The sequence below is a fragment of the Kogia breviceps genome, chromosome 3 (assembly GCF_026419965.1).
Source record: "Kogia breviceps isolate mKogBre1 chromosome 3, mKogBre1 haplotype 1, whole genome shotgun sequence".
NCBI lineage: Eukaryota > Metazoa > Chordata > Mammalia > Artiodactyla > Physeteridae > Kogia > Kogia breviceps.
Genome location: NC_081312.1, coordinates 32,237,900 through 32,261,525, shown reverse-complemented (window position 1 = coordinate 32,261,525; position 23,626 = coordinate 32,237,900). Strand labels below are relative to the sequence as shown.

Below are 23,626 nucleotides of genomic sequence, written 5' to 3'. Positions count from 1 at the left end.
TCTCACAGTTCTGGGGAGTTGACTGGACTCAGCTGCGTGGATCTTGCTCCGGGTCTCTCAAGCAGTTACTCCTTTTCGTCTCTGTTAGTTGCAATCAGATGATTGCTGAGGTTAGACTCATCTGAAGGCTTTCTCACTCACATGTCTCTGTGCCCGTGTTGGTTGGGCATTTCTCTCTCCACTTGGTTTCACCTCATGTTAGCTTGGGCTTCCTCCTAGTATGGCAGTCTCAGTGTTGTTGGGCTTCTTACATGGTGGCTGGTTAACCCCAGAGTGAGAGTTGCAAGAGGCCCAGGAATAAACTGCAAGGCTTCATGTAACCTTGCTCAAAAGTCCCAGAACATCACTGCCACAGCGTTTTATTGGTCAAGCAAATTACTGAGGCTGGCCCAGATTCAAAGGAGGGGAATTAGACTCCACAGCTCAACAGGAAGAGTAGCAAATACTTTGCAGCTATCTATCTTTAATCTGCTTGCTATACCTCTTGGAGATTCATAATGCACAAGAATGTACCAAAAGTGTCTGGGAAGTCCTGCAGTAAAGAAAACTGTTTAACTCAGCATTTCACAATCTGATGATGATGATATATTAAATCAGGAAATTCTTTTCTCATAGAAAATTGCTTAACTTGTATTCTGCCAGAGAACAGTGGGCAGAATGGAAAGGTGATAGATTAGGGGGCTCAGTACTACTTTCTAATCAATAAAACTTTCCAAAGATGGAAAGTAGAGATTGCTAGTGAGTTCCTGGTTTGGGGAGGTACCCAAATAGAGCCAAGTGCAGAGGCCATCAGCATGGACCAGGAGACCAACTGTCCCAATGGTGAAAGCTTGGATTTGACCTCTGACCAATCTAGGTTCAAATTCACCACTTAGAGCTGTATAAAACCGGGCAAGTTACCTCTCTCTAGCCTTCAGTTTCCTTATCTACAAAATAGGTAGTTCCTATTTCATAGGGTTGTGAGGATTAATGAGATCCTGTATTTGAATTACTGAGCACAGGATGCCTTCCTTGGTTAGAGTTTGTGGCTGCTTAGTTTCCTACAACTTCTAGGGTTCTACAACTTTGGGTTTATTCTGGACTTGCTTCCCAAGGCCAAACTAGTATTGTAAGTCATGGACTCATCCTTACTTTTCTTGCAAAAGTAACCTCTGTACCCTTTCACTTTTTTTCCAACCTAGTTTCTCATAAGTGACCGTGACCCTCAGTGCAACCTCCACTGCTCCAGGACTCAACCCAAACCTATCTGTGCCTCTGACGGCAGGTCCTACGAGTCCATGTGTGAGTACCAGCGAGCCAAGTGCCGAGACCCAACCCTGGGTGTGGTACATCGAGGTAGATGCAAAGGTGAGTGTGCACATGCCCAGCAGAGGAGAGATACCCGAGCACCACGCTCCCTGCATGGGGCACTCCCCATAGGGAGAGCTCAGAATGAGTCTGTTCATTTCACTTGCCAGCCTCTCCCCATGTCCTTTCCACCGGGCAATGTGGGAAGGAGGACTGGCCCAGTGAAGGATGAGTACTTTTCTGGCTTTTAAACACCGCCACCAGGGCTTAGAGAGATGTGCTGCTATTTGGCTAGTGCTTTTAATTTTTATTATTATTATTATTATTTTTTGTAGAGGTACTTAAAATGGCAAGACATTATGGCTGGCTCCTAAATAGGGATTCCACATTGTTGGCCAACAGATGTATTTTGTTTGGTCTGCTCGCATGTTTAAAAATATTTAAAACATTTGAGACAGCATTTAAAAATTGGAAAAGTCAACCTAAAAGTCTGGGTTTTTGTACTTCCCCCCCAAATTTGGAAGCTCTGGTGATGTTACGTTTGAGTTCTCTGCTTCAAGGCAAACATGTGGCTGGAGCTGAGTAGTAGCTGCCTCCTTTAAAGGGGAGCCCGTTTTCCAGTTTGCCACAGTCCTCAGCACTCCCTATGGTGTTGCCAAGCTGAATGCCGTTCTTCACACTCCCAGCCCCTTCTCTAATTTATATCACTTTCCTACACTCTGTAGGTATTTGAGTTTGTGACCCCTGGACTGATCAGAGCTATTATAGGAATTGTGAGAGGCTAAGCCAGCTGCCCTAGAATTCTGATTTCCCAAAGAAAGTGCTTGCAGTTCTTGAACTACAAAACATCTTTGAGACTCCTCGGGCTTGCGTGTTTTTGAATAAACCCAGTGAAAAATAATAAAAGTAGAACATTTTTTTCCCTAGGAGGGCCTGGGGATACTTGGGAGAAAAAGAATAAACAGACCTTGGTATAAATATGACCCCCCACCCCAACCCAACTTTTCTAAGAGTACCACTAAGAGGAAGGTGAGGCCACGTGGCACTCACCAGCCCCTGCCCTTGTGCCCTTGGAACAGCCAGCTGGCTGTGTGTGTGGGCCCCCTGCACGGCAGAGTGCTTTTTCCCCAGCATTTCTAGAACCGGCAGCTGCTTTGTCCATGACTCCTGTGTGGGATCCAAGTGAATCTCAAATGCACTCCTCCCTTAGACGCTGGCCAGAGCAAGTGTCGCCTGGAGCGGGCTCAGGCCCTCGAGCAAGCCAAGAAGCCCCAGGAGGCGGTGTTTGTCCCGGAGTGCAGCGAGGATGGCTCCTTTACCCAGGTAGGCCTTCGCCACGTCTCTCAGGCCTGGGTCCTGGACTGAGTCTGGGGGGAAGGGCCTGGGAGCAGGAGGGCCCTGAGAGCCTCGCTTTCTGGAAACAGCTGAGGACTCTCTGACACCCTCCATGTTGCTTTCTGGGGCTGGCGTCCCCCTCCTGGGCCCCATACCACCCCTTGCCAGCTGGCAGTGGGTCCTGAAAGGCTCATGCAGGTACGAGCCAGGAAACTGGCATTGCTTGGTCCCCATCCTCCCTGCTGGCTGTCTTCATTTTTCTCTTCTGTCAAATGTAGGCTGATTATTTTTTCTTATTCTCGCCAGTTTCCATGGGCAACCCCTGTATTCCCTTCACTGTTTATTGCTACCCCTTCTATATGCCCCCCCTTCCCGCCCCCAAACCTCTAACAAAGCTCTGCTCCCTTTGAGTGTAAAGTGTCTGGGGTTTGTGGAGTGTGAGTGCATGTGTGGGTGTGTGGTATCTGTGTGTCTGTGTGTGTGTTGTGTGGTTTCTGTGTGTGTGTCTGTAGGGGGTTGTCTGTGTGTGTGTGTGTATCTGTTCATGCGTATGGTGTATGTGTGTGTTGTGTGGTGTGTGATGTTGTGTGGTTTGTGTGTGTGTGTGGGGGGTTTCTGTGTGTGGTGTATGTGTGTGGTATCCGTGCATGTGTGTCTGTGTGTGTGGTTTCCGTGTGTGGGCGGGGTTGTCTGTGTATGTGGGTGCCTGTGTATGTGTGTGTGGTATATGCGTGTGATGTGTGGTATGTGGTATGTGGTATCTGTGTGCATGTGTGGTGTCTGCATGTGTGTGCACGTGCACTCGTGTGTGCATGCACTCAGATTCTAAAATTTCCTTTTAGGCAGTCCTACCTCTGATCCTGTATGATCTGCTGGCTAAAGCTTGTGTAAAAGTAATGCTGGCTATGTTGAAGTTGGCACAGACTGAAACACGGGCAGCATGGGACAACGGGGTGGTAAAGCTTTCAGGCTGCAGGTGGGGACACAGTCTAGGGGCGGAGGTGGCTCTAAGAAAGTTGGGAGGACCACTGGACAAGGGTGGGTCAGCTCTTGCTTGGGATGGGCCTGGTGGCCAGGCGCCCTCTGTGGAGTGGAGTAGCATCCGGGGGCTACTACCTGAGGGCTGGAAGCAGAGGCCTCAGGACTTTCACAGCTTCCCAGTAATCCCGAGTCTTGGTGCAAAGGCTGTAGGCTGGCCTCTGGTCCGCTGGGTTTCAGGTTTCATTTCGGGGCTGGGCCCAGGGGATTGCTGATTTCAGACCGAGGGCAGGTGGAGGTGGAAATGGGAGGGGTGGTGAGGTCGGGACTGGGACTCCTTATTTTATAAAGTTTCCCCGCTGATTCAAGTGTTCAGCCAGTTAGCCATAAAAAGAAACGAAATTGAGTTATTTGTAGTGAGGTGGAGGGACCTGGAGTCTGTCATACAGAGTGAAGTAAGTCAGAAAGAGAAAAACAGATACTGTATGCTAACATATATATGGAATCTGAAAAAAATAAAAGGTCATGAAGAACCTAGGGGCAGGATAGGAATAAAGATGCAGACCTACTAGAGGAATGTACTTGAGGACACGGGGAGGGGGAAGGGTAAGCTGGGACAAAGTGAGAGAGTGGCATGGACATATATACACCACCAAATGCAAAATAGCTAGTGGGAAGCAGCCGCATAGCACAGGGAGATCAGCTTGGTGCTTTGTGACCACCTAGAGTGGTGGGATAGGGAGGGTGGGAGGGAGACGCAAGAGGGAGGGGATATGGGGATGTATGTATATGTATAGCTGATTCACTTTGTTATAAAGCAGAAACTAACACACCATTGTAAAGCAATTATGCTCCAATAAAGATGTTAAAAATAATAATAATCCATAAATAAAATGAAAAGACAACCAATAAAGTAGAGGGTTTTTTTGTTTGTTGGTTTGTTTTTTGCGGTACGTGGGCCTCTCACTGCTGTGGCTTCTCCCGTTGCGGAGCACAGGCTCCGAACGCGCAGGCTCAGCAGCCATGGCTCACGGGCCCAGCTGCTACGCGGCACGTGGGATCTTTCCGGACCAGGTCACGAACCCGCGTCCTCTGCATCGGTAGGCGGACTCTCAACCACTGCGCCACCAGGGAAGCCCTAAAGTAGAGTTTTAAAAAAGAAAAAAAAAAAAAAAAAAGTGTTCAGCCAGGATCAAGAACCACCGGGCTAAGCTGACCTTGGCTGCCCACGCTGTGAGAGGTGCTTTTATTCATTTTCTCACTTAAGTCTCACCACAAGCCTGCCAGGTAGGTGTTATTGTCCTCATTTACAGAAGATGCAACCATAGCGGGTCGCAGAGTGGCCAGGGAGCTGGGAGTCCAACTCAGATCTCTCCAGCTCCAAAGCCCTCAATACTCTTGCTGTTCTCTGAACTGGCAGCTTAAAGGAGGCTCTGAGTGCTTGCTTCGGCAGCATGTGTACTAAAATTGGAAGGATACAGAGAAGATGAGAATGGCCAGGGGTGACATGCAAATTCGTGAAGCATCCCATATTTTATCGTGACTTCACCCCATCTCAAAATTCTCCCAGAAATGTGACCCTTTAATGTGTAGCTATCATAATAAATAAAATAAACGTATGGTGCAAAATTTTAGATGAAACTTATAAAAATATTAAAATTCATATCTATATAAAAAACAAATATGTACTAAAATTCCATTCTGAGAGGTTTAATCAAGTTCTCTCCTTTAACTTGAATATTATACTGTTTTGTTTCTTTTCTATAGAAATAAAAATGCCTATTGAAAAAAAAATAAAGGAGGCTCTGAGGTGGAGACTGGAGGGAGGCAGTCTGGTGCAGTAGTTAGCACACTGCTCCTGGAGCTAGATGGCCTGGGCATGAATCCACCCACCACCTCAGGCGCGTTGCTGAACTTCCCTGGGTCACAGTATCCTTATGTGAAAAATGGAGACTGTGATCTCCATTATCGTTCTATGTCGTAATAATAATTATTATATTATACATGTTACATGTTACTATTATTATGACTATTATTGAGTATTACTGCAGCTTACCTCATAGGGTTGTGATGAGGATTAAATGAGTTAAAACATGTGAAATCTTTGGAACACATAAATGCTATACGGATATCTGTCATTATCGTCATTATTATCCCCATCTCTACTCTGGTTCTACTGCCCAAATCTTCCCAAGATGTTACAGATGATGTCACCTAAGGAAAAGAAAATCTTCTGTTGAACCTTCCCCCCCATCAGTTCTTTATCATTTTTTCTAGTGAAAAGAGTGCAGGTGATCTTTGTGCTGAGAATTCATGTATGCGGGAGAAAATCAAACCCCTCACAGCTGAGTTTGGGGCTGAGACAGGGGTAATAAGGAGGCGGCGGAATCCTTTCTTCCCCCTTTCTCTAGACCTCTGTAATTCTGAGTGTGTTACTTATGAGAACGGTTGACCCCTGCCCTCTTGGTTCTGAAGCGTTTGCTGCCTCGTGACGGGCGGCCGCTGGCCAGCTTTTGTTTCGGTGAGGCCAGGCTGGACCAGGTGGTGTTTGCCGGGGAGGGGAACTTCCACATTAGTCCAGGCAGAATTGCTAAGTGAGGGGGCCCCTGAAGTGCAGCAAAGGGTGGATAGACAGTCAAGAGCCCCCTCATTTGTTTGACACACTAAGCACTGCCATGTGTCTGCAGGCTCGAGGCTGGCTCACCCCAGTGGGCAGCCAGGCAGCCAGACAGCTGGTCAGTCCCCATTACAGGGATTGAAATGGATGTGCCTATTCCCTTGATCAAAGACACTGCAATAACTTCACAAAATGAGGCTGTCTCTTTGAGTATGCTTCAGTTGTACTGACAGGCTGCCAAAAGGCTAGGAGAAAAAATGCTTCTCTCCCTCCTCCCACCTCCACTGTCTCTTAGCTGGACTTCTTTGTTTTTGTTTCTTTTTAAAGACTAAAACCCAGAGAGCAGATACATTGTTTTAATATTGTTTAGAATATTGACATGCATGCATCCTGGTGTTAATGACATATTTTAGTCCTGTGAATCATTACTCAGTAACATGCTCTTGAAGTTTATGGAGGGAGTGAGAGGACCCTAATGGGACTCGGTTTGTCTGGCGTGGGACACAGCTTGGGACCACAGGACTGGGTTGGCTTTAATGGGGTTCATGTGGGGTGCAATGGTCTCTGTTCTCTAATTTGATTTCCCTTGACCGCTTCTCTCGATACTCCCCAACCCAACTCACACAGCAGAGTGGTAAACATTACATTAGGTTTTTAAAAACCTTGATATCTAGTCCACATCTCAGACCATTAAATCAAAGTCTGGGAAAGGCACCCAGACATTGTTATTATTTCAAGCTCCCAGGTGATGCCAGGGTTCGGTCCAAGTTGTGAATGACCTGCTGTTGTAAGGGCTTCATCACTCCTGTTCTTGGTTGCATCACTGGAATGTGGAGTTAAGGCTTTTTGCTGACTTGTTGAGTAAGGTTGGGAGCTACTGGTTTTGTCCTTTGGTGTGGTCCTATCTATTTTCTCTTCTGGGTATCAGGAATGTAACTCCTGACATCTGGTCTACTGAGTCCTCTGCCAAGCTGTTTTCTGCTGCCCAATATGATGAACTGAAGTCAGAGCCGTAGTAGGGATTTCAGCAGTGAAGTGTATGGGATCACCACCACCAGGATGTTGGCTAGAGCTTGTCAAGCTTATGCAGCACTGAATAATAATGATGGCAGGGCTTCCCGGGTGGCGCAGTGGTTGAGAGTCCGCCTGCCGATGCAGGGAACACGGGTTCGTGCCCCGGTCCGGGAAGATCCCACATGCCGCGGAGCGGCTGGGCCCGTGAGCCATGGCCGCTGAGCCTGCGCGTCCGGAGCCTGTGCTCCGCAACGGGAGAGGCCACAACAGTGAGAGGCCCGCGTACCACAAAAAAAAAAAAAAAAAAAAAAAAGGCAACTCTTTATTGAGTGCTATTTGGTACCAGGCACTGAGTTTTATACCCATTAATCTTTACTAGGACCTTTTGAGGTAGTTATTAATACCCTTATTTATACTGGAAAACTGAGTTTCAGAGGGGTTGAATAACATGTTCAAGGTCACTAAGGATTTGTACCCAGGACTGCCTAATTTCAAGGCCTGTGCTCTTGATTTTTTTATGCTACAGAAGTGTCCTTGATGCATATGTAATTCATTTTCCTTACCATTGTTATTCCAGAAGTCCCCTCTCTGATGCTGTTGACCAATCAATCAAGCAAACATTAAAAAAAAAATCCTTTTGCTTATGGAAATTTTCAAACATACAAAAAAGTAGAAATAATAGTATAATGAACTCTATGTACCTGTCACTCAGATTCAACAATGATTAACATGTGGCTGATTCTGTTTCATCTTTACCCTATTTTCATCTCCCACCCCAAACTGGATTGCTTCACAACAGGTCCCAGACACAATATTTTTTCATCTCAGACATTTTGGAGCTCTGCTATGTTCTGGGTTGTGAGCTGGTTGGCTATGGTGGAGTCAAGAAATGTCACGGTCTGTGCCTTCAAGGAGCTTACATGCAGAAAAGATATGAGAACATACGATGAAGTAGCTAGTTGTATACGAGACCCTATATGTACAACGGGGTGTATTTCAAATGCCCACTTACAGGTCAGTAATTTGGAATTCTGAATGATTTTATTGTTGAGGAAATATATACAAATTAAAAATTTCTGAACACAAAAAAATGCCTTAATCAAAGCAAAAAGGCAAATGACATATATTAGCCTTAATGACAAAAGGCTAATATTAGACAAAAAACTCTTACAAACCAGGAAGAAAAAGATCCTAGTAGAAAAGTGGGCAAGAGATATCAATAAGCAGGTCACACAATAATAACAAATAGACAATAAGTGACTATGAATGATATTTTCATTAGTAATTAAAGAAATACAAATAAAAATAACGATGTGTCATTTTGCTTACCAAATTGTTCAAGCTTGGAAAAGAGATAGTAATATTCAAGCCTGGGTGAAGGGAAAAGGCTACCTTCACACTGTACTTGAAAAGGTAAATTGGCACTGACATTTTATGAGATAATTTTGCATTATGGGTCAAAAGTCCTTAATTGTGCCCACATCTTGAGCCTGAAATTTCACTTCTATGAATATATTCTAAAGAAATAATTAAAGGTATGTGAAAATATTTAGCCACAAAGATTTCCATCTAAGTTCTGCTTATAGTTGCAAAAATTTGGAAACAATCTAAATATTCACAATAGAGAAGTGCTTAAACAAATTATGGCACAGCCATACTTTGCAGCTAGTAGAATGATGTGTTGTAGATGCTTATTTTACATAGTGTGTGTGTATATATGTATATTAGAGACTTAATCAAATAATCAAAAGAGAAATATTTTCATTTTTTTTGAAATAGAAAAGCTATATATACACTTTGTAAAAAAAATTCTGACAATACAGAAGTACATAGGTAGAAAGGTAAAGTCAGTGATTTCATGTCTGAAGTAGCAACAGTTAAGTCTATAACCCACTAGTGTTTTTTTTTCTTTGTGTACTTATCATTATTTAGGACAAAAATGATAAAATGTCATATATCATTTTCTAATGCTTTCTTATACTGATTATATTGTGGACTTATTTCCAGGTTAATTACACATAACTCTACCTCATTTTTTAAAAATGGCTGCATTATATTCCATTGTATGAATGTACCATGAATTCTGGAAATTTGGGGACTAAATTTCTGGAAGTTGAATATGGGGTCAAAAGGACATGCACTTTTTAAGGCATTTGATACATACTCCCAAATTGCCTTCTAGTGTTGAGCAATAATGTGGTTGATTAGCGGTTGTTACCAAATACATTCCCAAGCCATTTAAATTTTTTTGTGTAGATGGATTGTAGTTCTAATAATACTGTAGAATATAAAACACCATTCATAATGTTACGGCTACATGAAAAAATGTATTATGTTTCCCACTTTGAGCCCCATGTTCCAGGAACAGTCTTTCTTGATATAGCTCTGTCTGGCACCCACGCTTTCCCCATATTTCCTCATTCTAATCACTCTTCCCCACAGCAACACACTCGTATATATGATTTTTTATTTCCTGAGGTCTTTTTTTTTTTTTTTTTTTGCCATAGAGATCTGGGGAGCCGTATTTTCTTCTTGATGATGCTTTGTTCAGAAGTTGGAAGTGCAAAGAGAAAGTTATGTGGCTTTTTGGCAAAGACAGTGGGTCCCCCTCGTCAGCATTTCTATAGCTCTTACTGTAGCATTTTCTAAAACCCGGGGAACTGCAGCTTGTTTCCTAAGTGCTGGTGCCTGAGCTGTGAAGCAGGTCTTGAGGTTCCTTTTCAGCACCTCCTCTCCCCACCCCCATAGTACAGAATTGCACGTCCTGAAATCACCCCTGCGGGCTGAGTTGTGTGACTAGCTTGCCCTTGAAACACCAGGGTTTATCATCTGGGTCTCCCTCTTCCAGGTTCTCAGCAGGTACTGAAGGTAGGGATATTTTGCGTCAAGAGGGAACCTTTGTTGACCTCAGCTGATGAAACGTTGAGCTGAGCTTCGTCTTAGGGGAAAGGATTTGTCCCATCTTTGATGAGGCCAAGGGCTGCGTCTTTTTGTCATGTGGAACTATCTTACCTAGAGCAATAGTGTGGATGTCTGTTCAGACAGTGCAGAGGGCTCTCTAGGTAAAGTACTAAGAGCCTGGCTGCATCCGTAGCTGGAATTTTCTGAGCTTCTCCAGCCATAACCAGTTCCTTTGGATGTCTCCAAACACAGCCAGTTCTGTATGTCTTAGTGGACTGTGCCAACTTTTTTTCTTTTTTTTTTTTTTAAAGCTGTCATACTGTTAAATATTTAAGTCCATCCTTTATGTACAGATGGCACAATGGCCAAGAGACCCACTGTTGGGTCAGCTGTTGCTTTTCTTTGTCCTTTTCTGTTAAAGGACAATTTGAACATCTACTGTGCCCAGGGCATCTTACTACTTGTTTTACGTGTGTTTTTCACTGAATTGCTTTTGTTGCAAACAACCAGATGTTGCGTTTGATAATTTACATGAACATGCCCATAACACAGCACATACTTGCTGTTCAGCAAATGTTAGTTTTCTTCCTCTTTGGTCTCATTTTGCTCAACCGTAAAATGGGAGAGCTAGTTGGGCTCTTCTAGAGGTCGGCAAACGGTTGCCTGTGGGCTGGCCACCTGGCTTTGTTATTTAAAATAGCAACTCTATTAAGATAGAATTCACGTGCCATAAAATTTATCCCTTTAAATGTATGATTCAGTGGTTTTTTTAGTGTATTTACAGAGTTGTGTAACCATCACCACTGTCTAATGACAGAATATTTTCATCACCCAAGAACAAATCCTTGTACCCACTGGGGGTCATATGAAAGTAAATGTTTACTTTTATAAATGAGGGCAGGGACAGGGCCTGATGCCTCCACGTGCAGGAAGGACTTGTCTAGTAAGTGACTCATCTAATCTCTCACACATGGTGAGAGCCACCTCTGTCATCTTTTCAGTGAGAGAACTGGCACCCCCTGGGTCACCCACAGGTGCAGAGGAGGGCAAGATGAGGGTGGATGGAGCTCCAACACTGTATCCATTGTGTTCTGTGGTGACTTGCCTACCCCAACCACTGCTCCATCCTCCTCTTCAATGGCCTATGGCCACTGAGCATCCTCTCCCAGATCGGCCGGCATCATTTGCTTTGGAGCAAGTTGCAGGGTCTGGATGCTCCCAGATGAGCATCGGACCTCCGCATAGCCTCTGGCGAGTCTGTCCGTACAGTCTATTGTGGAAATGAAAGGAGCAAGCTCTGGGTAGTATCCGTAGCTGCTCTTCTGCAGAGGGGTGTACTTGGGAGGGAGGGAGGGAAGGATGGAGGCCTGCTTCTCTGGCCTTCCTGCTGCTTATGGAAAAGGGGAGACTCAGTGACGGAAGTTTCAATCACCCTCTCTGCTGTTCTTTTCTTTTTCAGATAATAACAACACCACCTGTGTAGCACTTACTATGTGCCAAGGTGTTTTATAAGTGGCTGACACACATTAACTTATTCAATCCTCACTATGACCTGAGTAGACACTATTATATTCTTATTTTATAGATAAGGAATCTGAGCCACAGAGAAGTTGAGCAGCTTGCTTGGGGTCATGCAGCTTGCAAGTGGCAGAGTCAGGATTCAAACCCAAGCAGCCTGGTACCAGGGTTCTTGGTCCTAACCACTACTCTATACTGCCTCTTAAAGGAGATTGCCAGCTTTTAGAATGATATTGCCAAACTGGAGCATATCCAGGAGGATAACTGAGGTGAGAAAGTTAGGAAATTATGTCACGTGAGGAATATTCAAAGGAGCCAGAGGTTGGTTTCAAGATAAGAAGAACCAAAGGGTGAATGGAAAAGAGATGACCACAGTGATGCATGAGAGTTCTTTCAGACTTTGTCTGTGGATGACAATAGCTTTTTCTTGAACAGTCCCACAGAGCCAACCCAGGATCACTGAGTAAAATAGTGAATGACTCAGATTCTGACTCAAACTACAGAAGAACTTTTTTCAAGAGGAGGAAACCATAGATGGACTATTTTACTCAAAGAGAACTTAACTTTCCGTCCCAGGAAGAGGGCAGGCAGGACTGAATGGGCATCCAGTTGGGCTGCTGTGGGGCAAGGGGGTTAAACTGATGACCTCTGGGAGTAACCTCCACACTTTATAGAGTTTATGCGAGTAATGTTCAATCTGGTGGTTAGGCACATAGTAGGCCCACAGCAAACACTTATTCGGGACCCTTCCAGGCAGAGCCATTAATACACACACATTCAAGGCTATTGCCACTCCGCTATGGATGCATATGACACGCTAGGACGTGACCATGCAGGTCAGTCAGCTAAACTCTTCTCAAAACTTAACAGGATCAGAATTTTTTTTTTCCCTATCAAAGTAGGGAAAAGTAAAAGGAACACAGAAGGGAGGTATGAAGGCAGAAAATTTTAACTAAAAGTGAAGTCAGATATGGGAAACAAGAAAGAGCCCCCACTCCTGAAGGCCACTTTTGTCCCACCACTGACCAGATTGTCACAGTTCTGATGTGAACAAAGCTCCTACATAAGAGGGACTTTTTAATTGGATATATATTTTTAAACATCTTTATTGGAGTATAATTGCTTTACCATGGTGTGTTAGTTTCTGCTGTATAACAAAGTGAATCAGCTATACATATACATACATCCCCATATCTCCTCCCTCTTGCGACTCCCTCCCACCCTCCCTATCCCGCCCCTCTAGGTGGTCACAAAGCACCAAGCTGATCTCCCTGTGCTATGCGGCTGCTTCCCACTAGCTATCTATTTTACATTTGGTAGTGTATATATGTCCATGCCACTCTCTCACTTCTTCCCAGCTTACCCTTCCCCCTCCCCGTGTCCTCATGCCCATTCTCTACATCTGTGTCTTTATTCCCATCCTGCCCCTAGGTTCATCACAACCTTTTACTTTTTTTAGATTCCATATATATGTGTTAGCATATTGTATTTGTTTTTCTCTTTCTGACTTACTTCACTTTCTATGACAGTCTCTAGGTCCATCCACCTCACCACAAATAACTGAATTTCATTTCTTTTTATGGCTGAGTAATATTCCATTGTATATATGTGACACATCTTCTTTATCCATTCATCTGTTGATGGATATTTAGGTTGATTCCATGTCCTGGCTATTGTAAATAGAGCTGTAGTGAACATTGTGGTACATGTCTCTTTCTGAATTACAGTTTTCTCAGGGTATATGCCCAGTAGTGGGATTGCTGGGTAATATGCTAGTTCTATTTTTAGTTTTTTTAAGGAACCTCCATACTGCTCTCCACAGTGGCTGTATCAGTTTACATTCCCACCAACAGTGCAAGAGGGTTCCCTTTTCTCCACACCCGCTCCAGCATATACTGTTTGTAGATTTTTTGATGCTGGCCATCCTGACCGGTGTGAGGTGATACCTCATTGTAGTTTTGATTTGCATTTCTCTAATGATTAATGATGTTGAGTGTCTTTTCATGTGTTTGTTGGCCATCTGTATGTCTTCTTTGGAGAAATGTCTATTTAGGTCTTCTGCCCAGTTTTGGATTGGGTTGTTTGTTTTTTTGATATTGAGCTGCATGAGCTCTTGTAAATTCTGGAGATTAATCCTTTGTCAGTTGCTTCGTTTGCAAATATTTTCTCCCATTCTGAGGGTTGTCTTTTTTATGGTTTCCTTTGCTGTGCAGAAGCTTTTAAGTTTCATAAGGTTCCATTTGTTTGTTTTTTTAAAACATCTTTACTGGAGTATAATTGCTTTACAATGGTGTGTTAGTTTCTGCTTTATAACAAAGTGAATCAGTTATACATATACATATGTTCCCATATCTCTTCCCTCTTGTGTCTCCCTCCCTCCCACCCTCCCTATCCCACCCCTCTAGGTGGTCACAAAACACCGAGCTGATCTCCCTGTGCTATGCGGCTGCTTCCCACTAGCTATCTATTTTACATTTGGTAGTGTATATATGTCCATGCCACTCTCTCACTTCGTCCCAGCTTACCCTTCCACCTCCCCCTCCGCATGTCCTCTTGTCCATTCTCTACATCTGCGTCTTTATTCCTTTCCTGCTCCTAGGTTCATGACAACATTTTTCTTTGCTTTTTTTTTTTTTAAGATTCCATATATATGTGTTAGCATACAGTATTTCTTTTTCTCTTTCTGACTTACTTCACTCTGTATGACAGACTCTATGTCCATCCACCTCACTACAAATAACTTAATTTCGTTTCTTTTTATGGCTGAGTAATATTCCATTGTATATATGTGCCACATCTTCTTTATCCATTCATCTGTCGATGGACACTTAGGTTGCTTCCATGTCCTGGCTATTGTAAATAGAGCTGCAATGAACATTTTGGTACATGACTCTTTTTGAATTCTGGTTTTCTCAGTGTACATGCCCAGTAGTGGGATTGCTGGGTTGTATGGTAGTTCTATTTTTAGTTTTTTAAGGAACCTTCTTACTGTTCTCCATAGTGGCTGTATCAATTTACATTCCCACCAGCAGTGCAAGAGTGTTCCCTTTTCTCTGCACCCTCTCCAGCATTTATTGTTTCTAGATTTTTTGATGATGGCCGTTCTGACCGATGTGAGATGATATCTCATTGTAGCCTTGATCTGCATTTTTCTAATGATTAATGATGTTGAGCATTCTTTCATGTGTTTGTTGGCAATCTGTATATCTTCTTTGGAGAAATGTCTATTTAGGTCTTCTGCCCATTTTTGGATTGGGCTGTTGTTTGTTTTTTTGATATTGAGTTGCATGAGCTGCTTGTAAATTTTGGAGGTTAATCCTTTGTCAGTTGCTTCATTTAATATTTAACATTTTAATATTTTCTCCCATTCTGAGGGTTGTCTTTTGGTCTTGTGTATGGTTTCCTTTGCTGTGCAAAAGCTTTTAAGTTTCATTAGGTCCCATTTGTTTATTTTTGTTTTTATTTCCATTTCTCTAGGAGGTGGGTCAAAAAGGATCTTGCTGTGATTTATGTCATAGAGTGTTCTGCCTATGTTTTCCTCTAAGAGTTTTATGGTGTCTGGCCTTACATTTAGGTCTTTCATCCATTTTGAGTTTATTTTTGTGTATGGTATTAGGGAGTGTTCTAATTTCATTCTTTTACATGTAGCTGTTCAGCTTTCCCAGCACCACTTATTGAAGTGGCTGTCTTTTCTCCATTGTATATTCTTGCATCCTTTATCAAAGATAAGGTGACCATATGTGCGTGGGTTTATATCTGGGCTTTCTATCTTGTTCCAGTGATCTGTATTTCTGTTTTTGTGCCAGTACCATACTATCTTGATTACTGTAGCTTTGTAGTATAATCTGAAGTCAGGGAGCATGATTCCTCCGGCTCCGTTTTTCTTTCTCAAGATTGCCTTGGCTATTGAGGGTCTTTTGTGTTTCCATATAAATTGTGAAATTTTTTGTTCTAGTTCTGTGAAAAATTCCATTGATAGTTTGATAGGGATTGCATTGAATCTGTAGATTGCTTTGGGTAGTAGAGTCATTTTCACAATGTTCATTCTTCCAATCCAAGAACATGGTATACCACTCCATCTGTTTGTATCATCTTTAATTTCTTTCATCAGTGTCTTATAGTTTTGTGCATACAGGTCTTTTGTCTCCTTAGGTAGGTTTATTCCTAGGTATTTTATTCTTTTTGTCGCAATGGTAAATGGGAGTGTTTCCTTAATTTCTCTTTCAGATTTTTCATCATTAGTGTATAGGAATGCAAGAGATTTCTGTGCATCAATTTTCTATCATGCTACTTTACCATATTCATTGATTAGCTCTAGTAGTTTTCTGGTAGCATCTTTAGGATTCTCTATGTATAGTATCATGTCATCTGCAAACAGTGACAGCTTTACTTCTTCTTTTCTGATTTGGATTCCATTTATTTCTTTTTCTTCTCTGATTGCTGTGGCTAAAACCTCCAAAACTATGTTGAGTAATAGTAGTGAGAGTGGGCAACCTTGTCTTGTTCCTGATCTTAGTGGAAATGGTTTCAGTTTTTCACCATTGAGTATGATATTGGCTGTGGGTTTGTCATATATGGCCTTTATTATGGTGAGGTAAGTTCCCTCTATGCCTACTTTCTGGAGGGTTTTTATCTATCATAACTGGGTGTTGAATTTTGTCAAAAGCTTTCTCTGCATCTATTGAGATGATCATATGGTTTTTATCCTTCAGTTTGTTAATATGGTATCACGTTGGTTGATTTGCATATATTGATGAATCCTTGCATTCCTGGGATAAACTCCACTTGATCATGGTGTATGATACTTTATGCTGTTGGATTCTGTTTGCTGGTATGTTTATGAGGATTTTTGCGTCTATGTTCCTCAGTGATATTGGCCTGTAGTTTTCTTTCTTTGTGACATCTTTTTCTGGTTTTGGTAACTGGGTGATGGTGGCCTCGTAGAATGAGTTTGGGAGTGTTCCTCCCTCTGCTATATTTTGGAAGAGTTTGAGAAGTATAGGTGTTAGCTCTTCTCTAAATGTTTGATAGAATTCACTTGTGAAGCCATCTGGTCCCAGGGTTTTGTTTGTTGTAGGATTTTTAATCACAGTTTCAATTTCAGTGCTTGTGATTGGTCTGTTCATATTTTCTATTTCTTCATGGTTCAGTCTCAGGAGGTTGTGCATTTCTTAGAATTTGTCCGTTTCTTCCAGGTTGTCCATTTTATTGGCATATAGTTGCTTGTAGTAATCTCTCATGATCCTTTGTACTTCTGAAGTGTCAGTTGTTACCTCTTTTTCATTTCTAATTCTATTGATTTGAGTTTTCTCCCTTTTTTTCTTGATGAGTCTGGCTAATGGTTTATCAATTTTGTGTATCTTCTCAAAGAACCAGCTTTTAGTTTTATTGACCTTTGCTATCGTTTCCTTCACTTGTTTTTCATTTATTTCTGATCTGATCTTTATGATTTCTTTCCTTCTGCTACTTTGGGGTTTCTTTGTTCTTCTTTCTCTAATTGCTTTAGGTGTAAGGTTAGGTTGTTTATTTGAGATGTTTCTTGTTTCTTAAGGTAGGATTGTATTGCTATAAACTTCCCTCTTAGAACTGCTTTTTTTTTTTTTTGCATCCCATACGTTTTAGATCATCGTATTTTCATTGTCATTTGTTTCTAGGTAATTTTTTATTTCATCAGTGATCTCTTGGTTATTAAGTAGTGTATTGTTTAGCCTCCATGTGTTTGTATTTTTTACATATTTTTTCCTGTAATTGATATCTAGTCTCATAGCGTTGTGGTCAGAAAAGATACTTAATACGATTTCAATTCTCTTAAATTTACCAAGGCTTGATTTGTGACCCAGGAAATGATCTGTCCTGGAGAATGTTCCATGAGCACTTGAGAAGAAAATGTATTCTGTTGTTTTTGGATGGAACGTCCTATAAATATCAGTTAAGTCTATCTCATTTAATGTATCATTTAAAGCTTGTGTTTCCTTATTTATTTTCATTTCGGATGATCTGTCCATTGGTGAAAGTGAGGTGTTACAGTCCCCTACTATGATTGTGTTACTGTCGACTTCCCCTTTTGTGGCCGTTAATATTTGCCTTATGTATTGAGGTGCTCCTATGTTGGGTGCATTAATATTTACAATTGTTATATCTTCTTCTTGGATTGATCCCTTGATCATTATGTAGTGTCCTTCTTTGTCTCTTGTAATAGTCTTTATTTTAACGTCTATTTTGTCTGATATGAGAATTGCTACTCCAGCATTATTTTGATTTCCATTTGCATGGAATATCTTTTTCCATCCCCTCACTTTCAGTTTGTATGTGTCCTGAGGTGTGAAGTGGGTCTCTTGTAGACAGCATACATACAAGGGTCTTGTTTTTGTATCCATTCAGCCAGTCTATGTCTTTTGGTTGGAGCATTTAATCCATTTATGTTTAAGGTAGTTATCGATATATATGTTCCTATTACCATTTTCTTAATTGTTTTGGGTTTGTTATTGTAGGTCTTTTCCTTCTCTTGTGTTTCCTGCCTAGAGAAGTTCCTTTAGCATTTGTTGTAAAGCTGGTTTGGTGGTGCTGAATTCTCTTAGCTTTCGCTTGTCTGTAAAGGTTTTAATTTCTCTGTCGAATCTGAATGAGATTCTTGCTGGGTAGAGTCATCTTGGTTGTAGGTTTATCCCTTTCATCACTTTAAGTATGTCCTGCCACTGCCTTTTGGCTTGTAGAGTTTCTGCTGAAAGATCAGTTGTTAATCTTATGGGGATTCCCTTGTATGTCATTTGTTGCTTTTCCCTTGCTGCTTTTAACATTTTTTCTTTGTATTTAGTTTTTGATAGTTTGATTAATATGTGTCTTGGTGTGTTTCTCCTTTGATTTATCCTGTATGGGACTCTCTGTGCTTCCTAGACTTGATTGACCATTTCCTTTCCTATATTAGGGAAGTTTTCAACTATAATCTCTTAAAATATTTTCTCAGTCCCTTTCTCTTTCTCTTCTTCTTCTGGTACCCCTACAATTCAAATATTGGTGTGTTTAATGTTGTCCCAGAGGTCTCTGAGACTGTCCTCAATTCTTCTCATTCTTTTTTTTTTTTTTGCTGTTTAATATAATGTGTTTTATTTTATAATAAATGTTTGGTGTTTTTTTTTTTAAACCACCATGAACAAAGTTAAAAGACAAACTGGGAAAAACAATTTACATCTCGTATTATGAACAGTAAACTAAAATCCACCAAACATAACAATTAGCTCCTAGAAACTGCTAAAATTATCAATAAGCCAGTAGGAAAATTAATTGACACAGAGTTCCTGGCCCTTCAACAATTTGGAAGATTTACTCTTGGAAAGATAATGGCAGGTTTTATAAACCTGAATGGTCTCTTGAAAGATTTCCCTTGAAAATCTAGGTCTGATCCTTTTAACTTTCTGGCTTAAAACCTGCCATGTGCTGCCCATCTACTCAGGTGTGTGTGGTTTTATCGATGAGGAATCATTCTGTCCTGATCTGTTAGCTGTGTATGTTTTTTTCCTCCATCAAAATCACTTTTAAGGATATAGTGAAACTGAAGCACCTACCTCTTGTCCTTCCGTGCTACTAGCTGTGCAATATTTCATCCTTTAATGAAAAACCACATCTGACTTATGCATCAGCTGTGTTTTTTATGCATCAGGTTGTTACATTTGTTCAATGATAACTAACTAACCTAACAGGTTTGTGCCTGCCTGACATGTATATGTCCTGAGACAACACAAGTCTAGAAGTGGTTTCACAGTAGTGACTTTCAACATTACTCACTTTGCCTCTTCAAACTTCCCCACCCACCTAACAAAGTTGGAAACATGCAGACCAGAGAATTATTAAGGAGGGAGGAACAGCTCGGGTGCAGGGCAATCTGTGAAGGAAGAAGGCCTGAGATAATGCAGCCACATCAAAGAACAGCTGTGCTTACTGCCGTGCTTCTGTGGTGGCAGGTCAGGGAGCCCTGGGCTCCACTGCTTGAGTTTCTCCTGCAGCCCCTGGAGCTGGCTTCAACCCCAGTCAATGTGGATCTGGAGGCTGGCCATGTCTGCAGCCAGCTGCAGACCCTCCCAGAAGCTGGCTTGAGCTTGCCGTAGTCTGTGAGGAGCCAGGATTGCAAACCAGTTCAGAGGGTCCTGGGGAGCTGGGGAGGGGTCTGGCTCCAGGGTCCTCGTCAGGCCCTTGCACCTGTGCAGAACTGCCTTGTGGGGCCCCGCCTACTCTGAAGTCTGGGTGCCGGCTCTCACCATCCAGAACTTCTGGAGTCCGTCCTGGGACTTGCTGGTGCAGACGCGGACCTGGGGCTCCATGTGGGAGGCATACTGCAGAGGCCCTACCGACTTGGCACCCATGGCGTAGCAAGCTTTGGAGAGTGAGAGCCAGCCCTCCACCCGGGCGTTCAGCGCCGCCCGCTTTGCCTCCAGTTCCTCCAGGTCCCTGAGCAGCTGCAGGAGAAGCGAGTCCAACTTGGCTCGCAGATCCTGCACCACCATGGGCTCCACACACATTCCTCTTTCATTCTTTTATCTTTATTCTGCTCTGTGGTAGTTATTTCCACTATTTTATCTTCCAGGTCACTTATCTGTTCTTCTGCCTCAGTTATTCTGCTATTAATTCCTTCTAGAGAATTTTTAATTTCATTTATTGTGTTGTCATCATTTTTTTGCTTCCTCTTTAGTTCTTCTAGGTCCTTATTAAACGTTTCTTGTATTTTCTCCATTCTATTTCCAAGATTTTGGATCATCTTTACTATCAATACTCTGAATTCTTTTTCAGGTAGACTGCCTATTTCCTCTTCATTTGTTTGGTCTGGTGAGTCTTTGCCTTGCTCCTTCATCTGCTCTGTTTCTCTGTCTTCTCATTTCACTTAACTTACTGTGTTTGGGGTCTCCTTTTTTGCAGGCTGCAGTTCGTAGTTCCCATTGTTTTTGGTGTCTGCCCCCAGTGGGTAGGGTTTGTTCAGTGGATTGTGTAGGCTTCCTGGTGGAGGGGACTGCTGCCTGTGTTCTGGTGGATGAAGCTGGATTTTGTCTTTCTGGTGGGCAGGACCGAGGCCGGTGGTGTGTTTTGGGGTGTCTGTGAACTTACTATGATTTTAGGCAGCCTCTCTGCTAATGGGTGGGGTTGTGTTCCTGTCTTGCTAGTTGTTTGGCATAGGGTGTCCAGCACTGTAGCTTGCTGGTCGTTGAGTGGAGCTGAGTCTTAGCGTTGAGATGGAGATCTCTGGGAGAGCTTTCGCTATTTGATATTACGTGGGACTGGGAGGTCTCTGGTGGACCAAAGTCCTGATCTCAGCTCTCCCACCTCAGAGGCTCAGGCCTGACACCCAGCCAGAGCACCAAGACCCTGTCAGCCACACGGCTCAGAAGAAAAGGGAGGAAAAGAAAGAGAAGGAAGGAAGGAAGGAAGGGAGGGAGGGAGGGAGGGAGGAAGGAAGGAAGGAAAGAAAGAAAACAACCAAACCAAAAAACCAATCCACCAATAATAACAAGCGCTAAAATCTATACTGAAAAAAAAAAGAAGCTACAGCTTCTTGGTGGCTGCAGCAGCAGCCTTAGCGTCTCATGCCCGTCTCTGGAGCTTTTTAGGTGGTGCTCTGAATCCCCTCTCCTCGCGCACCAGGAAACAAAGAGCCAAGAAAAAGTCTCTTGCCTCTTCGGCAGCTCCAGACTTTTTCCCAGACTCCCTCCCGGCCAGCCGTGGCACACTAACCCCTTCAGGCTGTGTTCACGCCGCCAGTCCTCTCCCTGGGATCCGACCGAAGCCCGAGCCTCAGCTCCCAGCCCCCGCCCACCCCGGCGCGTGAGCCGACAAGCCTCTCAGGCTGGTGAGTGCTGGTCGGCACCGATTCTCTGTGCGGGAATCTCTCTGCTTTGCCCTCCGCAGCAAAGCTGCGCTCTCCTCCGCGGCTCCGAAGCTTCCCCTCGTCCGTCCCCCGCAGTCTCCGCCCACGAAGGGGCTTCTAGTGTGTGGAAACCTTTCCTCCTTAACAGCTCCCTCCCACTGGTGCAGGTCCCGTCCCTATTCTTTTGTCTCTGTTTATTCTTTTTTCTTTTGCCCTACCCAGGTACGTGGGGAGTTTTTTGCCTTTTGGGAGGTCTGAGGTCTTCTGCCAGCGTTCAGTAGGTGTTCTGTGGGAGTTATTACTCGTGTAGATGTATTTTTGATGTATTTGTGGGGAGGAAGATGATCTTCGCATCTTACTTCTCCGCCATCTTGAAGGTCCCCCCGTTGGATATTTTTAAAACGTAAAAATGTATTTGATATCTTCCCCCTGAAATGGAAACAGAAGTGAACGAACAAGAGGTGTCATATTTGCTGTTTACAAAACCTGGGCCATTCTAGGCACCAAATCGGAGGGCAGAAGTCAAGAAAATAAAGTTCTTTGTGTCCCTGAAGCCCTAACACTAAGATTTTTAAAAATACCTTTATGTGTGTGTTGGAGGGGATGGTGTTCGCACTTTCTGTAAAATACAAAAAATGTTTTTCATCATGTATTTGGAAAAATGGTCCTAACACTGACAATTAGGTACCGGTTCATAAATTTCCACCTTACTCCTAACCAGCGAAAGTTCAACTTAGGGCACAGTTGTAGAATCACAGAACTTTTGGGTCAAAGGGGACCTCAGATGTATCTGGTTCATCTCCTTCCTCTCCCTGCCCCACCACATCCAGGGACAATCTCTCACCAAGCAGTCATCTATCTTCTGCTTCATTGCCACCAAAGACAGGAAACTTATTACCACCAATGACAACATAATGCATTTTGGGACAGTTTAGTTGGAAATTCCTTCCCTACATTGACTTGAAAGTTGTAATTTCCAACAGATGACCCCCATTCTGGCTAAGGAACTTACAGAATCCACAGAAATCACACTTTCCACAGAGAGATCTGAAGACAGACACCATTATGTCCTTGTGAAATCCTGTCTTATTGCCAACAAATATTTCTTTTCACCCTGGCAAAGATCTTTAGTTCTCTCGCTCATTCCCATATCACAGGGTTTTATGTCTCTCTTTCCTCCTGGCCTCTTGCCTCTTAATTCAGTTTGCTAAGGTGCCCCTTATAGAGTGTCCTTCCCCAAACTGGACACAGTATTTCAGATGTGGTCATAAACAGCTTGGGGAAGAATGGGATTATCTCTTGATCTAAACACACTACTGCTTGACTAATATCACATTGGCAGCCACATTACACCATCGACTCATAAAAAACATAGTCCACAAGGACTCCCACATTTAGGAGGATTTGAAATTGAGGGATTATCTTCCTTCCTTGCATCTTCTCCATTAAAATCTGGAGGACAAGGCAAATACTCTAAAAGGAAAATCCCTCATTCCTCAGCAGACAGTCCTCCCTAGACTTGGCATAGAGCAGGAGACAATGTCTACAGCCAGCAAGAATAGCAGTGCTTTGAAGCTACAATCTCCATCCTCTCTGTAAAACGGAAGGGGAAAGGGATGAAATCTGCTTGTGCTGAGCACATACTCTACACCTGACACTATTTTAGATGCTTTATGAATCTTGTCTCATATTGTCTTCTCAGTAACCTTCAAGGTAGGCACCATTAGCCTTATTTCATAAATAGGCTCAGAGAGGTTAAGTGACTTTGCCAAAGTTACACAGAGCTGGTATTTAAACCCAGCTCATTTTGACTCCAAAGCCATGTTTTTTCTTCTGCATCCTGTTGCTTCTCAGCCAGACCTGACTAAAGATGAGGGGGACGTTTGTGGGATAACCTCTTCTAACCAGAGGGAGAAACAGCTCATGCTAGCCATACCAAAAGGATTACACCATCCCTCCTGTCTCCCCTGCTCGTCTCACTGCAATCAAACTTTCTTCCATGTGTGAAATTACCCAGAAGATTTAATGCCACGAATCACTAGATCCATGAATTAAAAGACCACATGTCATCAGAACAACTGGAACAGAAAAACTTTGGAGTGAAGTATTGTCCCAAGGCCCCTTGC

At 42.9% G+C, this 23,626-nt stretch overlaps 1 protein-coding gene and 2 pseudogenes across 4 annotated transcripts in view; 2 read left to right on the top strand and 1 right to left on the bottom strand.

The window, feature by feature from the left end:
- The window catches only part of SMOC1 (SPARC related modular calcium binding 1), a 157,295-nt gene that overhangs the window by 63,161 nt on the left and 70,508 nt on the right, over window positions 1-23,626 (top strand). For all 4 annotated transcript variants that reach the window (XM_059056768.2, XM_067028287.1, XM_067028286.1 and 1 more), the window contains exons 2-3: window positions 1,182-1,347; window positions 2,498-2,610. In XM_059056768.2, the coding sequence (XP_058912751.1) occupies window positions 1,182-1,347; window positions 2,498-2,610 (279 nt within the window). The remainder of the gene's footprint in view (window positions 1-1,181; window positions 1,348-2,497; window positions 2,611-23,626) is intronic.
- LOC131753907 (U6 spliceosomal RNA) lies at window positions 5,038-5,137 on the top strand (annotated as a pseudogene).
- On the bottom strand, window positions 19,495-20,148 carry LOC131752426 (coiled-coil domain-containing protein 115 pseudogene; annotated as a pseudogene).